This window comes from Prionailurus bengalensis, chromosome D4 (assembly GCF_016509475.1).
Source record: "Prionailurus bengalensis isolate Pbe53 chromosome D4, Fcat_Pben_1.1_paternal_pri, whole genome shotgun sequence".
NCBI classification, from domain to species: Eukaryota; Metazoa; Chordata; class Mammalia; order Carnivora; family Felidae; genus Prionailurus; species Prionailurus bengalensis.
The window spans coordinates 6,352,252-6,359,001 of record NC_057359.1 but is presented as its reverse complement, the minus strand read 5'-3'; the positions used below and the strand labels follow the sequence as shown (position 1 = coordinate 6,359,001).

The window sequence follows — 6,750 nt, the reverse complement described above, 5'->3', positions numbered from 1 at the left end:
AATCCAACTAAATTAAATGGATTTAGTATCCAATCTGATTGTTTGCAATTAATAGTTCAAGAAGACACAAACATCTTTTAAAACCTATAAGAAAAGTCCAACTTTTGTGACTCTGTATATCTGATTTGAGTTTAAAATCACTAAAAACATTTTGGTCCTTTTTGTGTACCTGGTGTTAGGCACTATATAAGTTGAGTTATTTTTTATTTTTATTTCTTTTGCTATTAAAATAATTTGTTTAATATTAAGTAGTGAAATAACATTTGGGTATTAGGTCTAGAGGAGAAAGAGTGGGTGACAGATTATAATTTATCAAATACAAATTTTAAAAATAGGCTTATCCTTATTCACTAATGCAAAGCATAAGTTTTTGCTAAGTTATCTATTAAAATTTTTAAAGTTATTATATATGTTTAAAATGATAAAGATTATGTCATTTTAAGTTAACAGTATTAAAAAGGCAATAACCCAATTTAATTACCATTAATTTAAAAGGCAAAAATATTTTTTGGAATAAAAAGTTATTATTAACACAAACTATAACAATTCAAGGAATATTTTGTTACACACCAAATGAAAAACCCAAACACAAAATAATGATTTCTCATATTTTAATAATCAGTGGGGTGACAGAACCATCAGTGAATGTGTCAGGAATACATGTGAACACTGGATGAAATACACAATACTTTCATCTCAGCATAAATCAGCAAGCTCTTTCCTGGTACAACCTACGTTACAACACCTGTCACTGTATCTTATATAGTCTGATCTCTTTATTCGAGAATGTGCATCTAACCTTGATCTTCCTAATTGTGAAAGACTTTGGTCTTCAGCTTCATTTTGTCTACCAAGAATACTTTTCTCCACTTCTTCCAAGTTAAGATTAGAATCCTTCAATGAAGGTTGTAGTTCTCTGAATGATGGCTCCCTCTCAGACAGTGTTGCCTTCAGCTCTTGTGGCAAATCAGGAATGTATTCCAACATCCCATTCAAGGCTTCTGCACCACTGGTGATGGAGGAGGACACGATTTCTAAATTAAAAAAAAAAAAGGAGGGGGTAGAGAAAAATACTCAAGGAACATCAGGAAAAAAAAAATTTTTTTGCAGAGACATGAAAGAAAGTATTGTCTTAATAGAATTAAACATCAAAACAGAGTTAACAAGTATCCTGATTAAACAATTCAGCGGATTATAGTTGGGCGGCTTAAATTACTACAGCATTACTAAGATTCTGCTTTACTCCACAGACTTCGTGTCTGTCTTTCTTCATGTCCCCTTAATGCTTTCATCATAGTCTTTGACTCCCTCTGACATTTCTGAAGTCATCGAAAACACTCAGTTTGACTCCAGATTAATTTTTCTTACCTGACTAATTTTCTTCTGTTACTGACTTCTGACTTAATTCTAACTTAATCCTCTCAAACATTCCATGGTGGCAGATTACTGCCTCAGGATAAAGGTAAAAAGGCAGAATTTTCAGCTCCTCTGATCTAAAAGGAGATATTGGTCTCTGACATCCCTCATACATCTATTTAACAATTTCTTTTCTCCAGAGTATTTACTCCAAATCAGTAGTATTTTACATTTACTAGAGAAATGGGCTAAAAGAACAGTGACCAAAATACCAGTGACTTTAAGAAGAGATTGGTATCTGTTGTGCTGTGTGTACTAACTAATGTACTTTGTATGACTTTTGTTCCAGGGTTGTGGATCACACAAGTTCTGCATGTTAAGGGAGTCTGATTTAAACACATCCCAGGATGGGCAAATAAGAAGGTTGGAACTTGGACTGGGAACCTGCAGGAACTAGCTGATGTCTTCCTTTTTTTAAATTTTTATTTTTTAAAAATGTTTGTTTATTTTTGAGAGAGAGCACGCGAGCGAGCAAGTGGAGGAGCAGAGAGAGAGGGAGACACAGAATCCGAAGCAGGCTCCAGGCTCCGAGCGGTCAGCACAGAGCCCGACACGGGGCTCAAACTCATGAACTGTGAGATCATGACCTGAGCCGAAGTCGGACACTTAACCGACTGAGCCACCCAGGAGCCCCTGGTATCTTTCTTCTTAGATCGGTTGAACCTGCATTGACTGTTTCCATGTCTCTGGCACTGCCAGGTAAGAGATATAATAAAAAGGAAACATATTTCCTGCTCTCAAAAAACTCTTGGTCATGTAGACTCTCTCCTAACCTTACCTATTCCATTTACACAATTTTGAGAGTTTTAGCACCAGAAACATTAGAGACACAGATGAAGTTTAAATTAAAGTATAAACCTGTATCAGTTCTTGCTGTTCTTCATGGACAGCCAACTGTCCTTTTCAGCTTACTAATAAAGTGTGGCTCTTGAAACAGTGGAAACAATGAAGCCAAGATATATAAATCTAAACAATGGACTGTAGATTTCTGGGTAACCATTGATGACTATTGATCAGAGGAAATCACACCCCCTCACCCAGGCAGGCATGAATGCTCTGGGGCTGGCCCCTTTCCTGTGAGTTCTTTAGCAAGGGTCTCCATGCTCTCCTTTCAGCCAGTAACAAACTTCAATAGTTGGGAGTTTTCAAGTGAAAGAAAACAAACTCTAGTATTTTATCTTTCCTTCTAATGCTCATTTTCATTCATGTTCTAAACCTGACAGATGAGAATTTGTACCATTTTTTTGGTAGTGAGAAGTTTTTGCATTTTCCTTCAGTAAGATACCCCAAGTTTAATTCAATCTCCCCATAAAACTCTCCTTGCTCAAACTTAAACCTTCTCTAGTTGGGGCCTTATTGAATGCAGAGAAAAACTAATAGTAACTTTAGTAACTTTCCATATACTTAAGCCAGTTAATGAATTAGGCAAAACAATTGTAGTTTCTGTTGTGTTTATTCATAGGCTGTGTTTTTTGGCATTCTTTTTCACATATTGACTATTGTGAGCAATGCATGTGGGAGTGGTAATATCTCTTCAAAATTTGGATTTCATTTGTTTTAGATGAATATGCCGAAGTGGAGTTGCTGGATCATATGGGAATTCTTTTGTGTTGTTGTTTTTTGAGGCATCTCCCCAGTGTTTCCCACAGTGCTTGCACCATTTTGCTTTGCTTTCCCACCAGCAGTATACAAAGGTACTAGTATTTCCACATCCTCAACAGTTCTTGTCTTTTTTTTTTTTTATAATAGCTATCCTGACAGCTGTCAAGTGATACCATTGTTGTTTTGATTTCCATCTCCCTGATGATAGTGATATAGAGCTTTTTTTCTTATAACTGTTGGCCCTTGTATGTCTTCTGTGCCAAAAATGTCTGTTCATGTCTTCAGTCCATTTTGTAATTGGATTATTACCTTTTTTGCTATTGAGCTGTAGGAGTTCCTTATATATGTCGGAAATTAAACCCTTCCAGATATATGATTTGCAAATACTTTCTCCTAATCCATAAACTACCTTTTTACTCTGATTATTTCCTTTGCTCTGCAGAAGCTTTTTAGTATGATGTAGTTCCACTTGTCTACTTTTGCCTGATTGCACTCTTTTATTAAAATTTTTAAACTTATTTTGAAACATTTTCCAATCAACAGCTTTACCTTCTCAAGTGTAAATAAAAGATAATATTCTAATCAACCTGAATTCATATAAACATCTCTCTCTCTTTTTTTTACTGTTTGTTTATTTTTGAGAGAGAGAGAGAGACAGAGCACAAGCAGGAGAGGGACAGAGAGAGAGGGGGACACAGAATCTGAAGCAGGCTCCAGGCTCTGAGCTGTCAGCACAGAGCCTGATATGGGGTTCGAACTCACAAATAGCAAGATCATGACCTGAGCCAAAGTCAGATGCCTAACCAACTGAGCCACCCAGGGGCCCTCTTAATTACTGTATTTTGGACTAAAATTACTAACATAGACCTCTTTTAGTTAAAAATATCTCTTATTTTTTAAAGGGGTGCAATGAGTGTTATTTCTGCATACACTCTGGTAAAAAAAATGGCTACTAACAATAATACAAAACAAAAACTAACAATAGAGGTTTTATAAGCTCATGAATCACAAGTTATTTTGCTTGATATGTACTTCCAAAATGATTCTTACCTAGTAATTTAAGCATTTTTCTTGATCTTCACTTGCAGGCAATATTTTGTTAGTTTATTTCCAGTTAAATTATGTACTGGGTAGCAATGAAGACAGTCCTTTGAAAAAACTTTAAAATCACAATACTCTGCTACAGAAACAGAAATTTGGCCAAATAGCTATATTTAAATGTGCTCAGAAAATCGTGTTTAAGTAACAATTTGGAAACAACCTAAATGTCCACTAAGAATGGTTAAATATATATAGTAGATTTGTGACATAAAATACTATAAAAATTTTTTAAATTCACCGAGGTGGGTCTCAAACATACAACTCCAAGATAAGAGTCACATGCTCTACCCACTGAGCCAGGCAGGCGCCCATACATTAACAGTGCATGTCAGTTTCTCATTTAATGTAGATGTTTTCATTTTCTCATTAAATTCACGTATTTTTTCAGAGTCTTTAGTATCTGTGTTTTTTATTTTTTATTGTATTTATGTGTATGTTTCAGTCTTTAATATGAGCATATTATTTATTCAGAAAAAGTGAATTCACAAAGGAAACACAATGCAGTCTGGTCTTGCCGACTTTGAATGAGTAAATTTCTAAACTCTGTAGTGTAGAATATAAGCATTATGTAAAAACTTGCATTAAATAAATCAGTCTCTGACCAACAGTATAGAAAAATAAAGTAAATAGCTTTATAATCATACTTTAAATCCCATAAAAGAGAAGTAAATGTGCTTAGTGTGCACAATGATTTTACGTGAAGGTCACTTAAATATAGGATATATTATGTAGCCTATAAAATATAGTTGTGATTTATCATAAATCGCATACATGTTGTAAAACATAAAACACTATTCATAATTGAGCTTGCCTTTTCTGAATTTAATATAACCCATTACACTGATTAGATGTGAAAGTTTGTATTGCTACTTAAACTTAGGTTCTATTTTATCTCTCTAAATAGTATTACTAACAAAGTTTTTTTTTTTTTTTTAAACCATTCCAGATTTGAGCTGTACTCAATTCTGAGGGGTCAGGTTTTCTCCTGTAGGGGATCAGGCCTTTTTCTTTCTCTTCAATCCCTTCTCTGGCAAATGAACTTCAAGGCCCAATTGCAAAGAGGGTGGGAGGCTAGGCTCTCCCCTTCAATGAAATTTACAAATAAAAATAAAATTAAAAGAGATTTTGGATGATGTGGGCCACAGTCCAGATTTTTTGCAAAGGAGGAGAGTTGTTAAGAAGACCCTTCATATTTACCACTCCAGGATCCTAGCAGTGGTCTCCGAGTTCAGTCCCATGCACTTTGGCACTCAAACCAGCGCACACGACCGTCTGCTCTGTGCCCTGCGGACTTGACTGTGGTGTCCAACCCAGGTGCGCCCTCACCTCCAGCGGGTCTTTGGGCGACAGAACCACCTCTGTGGCTCCCCCTCATCCCCATCCCGATCATCCTGACTGCCAGGAGGTGAAGGGCACCAAGTGCCTCTCAGGAAAGGCCTCTGCTGTGCCCGATGCTTTCACTTCCTCTGGTGAGATCCCGGGTGCGACCTCACTAGAAAAGCTCATTGCAAGAGAAAATTCCAAACTTTTAGGCATCAGCAACCTCGGAGTCAGGGCTAAGCGCGGGAAGCCAGCGCGGTCTGGATCCGCCCAGCGCCGGTGCGCTTCCGAACGGTCCGGCAGGCCGACCACAGCCAATGGGAAGTGGGGAGCGGCGGGGGCCGGAGCGCTCACCTGGGAGTGCGGAGGGTGCCTGCCGAGGTTCCCGGTGTTGCTGACTGTTTTTTCCCCAGGACAATGAGCCGCAGATCCGGATTTGTAGTCGGACATACTCGCGGCCGCATGCCTTTAACACTTCCTGCTCCTGGGCTGGGATCTCTCTGGCACGTAGGCTCAGTAGCAGCCAGACTCCCAGCAGGTGGGATAAGAACAGGCGCAGCATCTTGGACCAGAAAGCTGCTGCCCTGGGCGTTTGCTTTCCGCTAGAGCCTGCAGCCGCTGACGCCTACCGGTCTCTGCCTGTGTTCCAATGCTGGACTTTGGGGCTGCTTTCCTGGCCAGGGTCAACCAAGCTTTTATAACCCTTGGGTGACCACTTAGACCTGAGTCAGTGGTCCAAGCCCCACCCTTTTCCCCACCCACCTCCTTGGAATTCCCCCTTTCACTCCCCCCAAACCCCCACCCCCTATCCCACCCCACCCACCCTCCGTTCACCCTCCCCAACTTTCCTCCACTTGCCCATCTTTCTGTTCTTGGATCTTTTGCAGCTGTATATATTTTTCTTTTCTTCCTTTAAAGTATTTCACAGACTTTAGGTAAAGTTAGTCAAGATTTAAACTTTTCTTTTATCATAAAGTTATGCATGGCCCTTACACTAAATTTATCAAGAAAAATAAAATTGAAATCACCCATATTCTCATAGTTCAGAGTTTTCCAGCATGACCATTTGTTGTATAACCTAATCCAAATAAGTTCATTAGAATAGTGTCTGGTATATCAGTCATTAAAAATACAATGAATGAATGGAAAAATTACTAGCAAAAGAGATATCTGATGACTTCTTTAAAAATCCTGGTTAAAAACATTAAAATTATCAATGCATCACTTTAAGTTTGTACGATATCTTAAGTTTACAGTGCACTTTCTCTACTGACTTTCCTTGACTCTTCTGGGAGATAGTCTAATTGTAAC

The 6,750-nt window shown here is 38.1% G+C and overlaps 1 protein-coding gene across 1 annotated transcript; it reads right to left on the bottom strand.

Moving 5' to 3' along the window:
• Nucleotides 1-594: 594 nt before the first annotated feature.
• Nucleotides 595-6,148, bottom strand: LOC122475252 (prorelaxin). The gene is made up of 2 exons (XM_043567046.1): nt 5,794-6,148; nt 595-1,034 (listed from the first exon to the last, which is right to left on the bottom strand). The coding sequence occupies exons 1-2, from the start codon at nt 5,999-6,001 to the stop codon at nt 697-699; spliced, it is 546 nt and encodes a 181-aa protein (XP_043422981.1). The 5' UTR covers nt 6,002-6,148; the 3' UTR covers nt 595-696.
• Nucleotides 6,149-6,750: the final 602 nt, after the last annotated feature.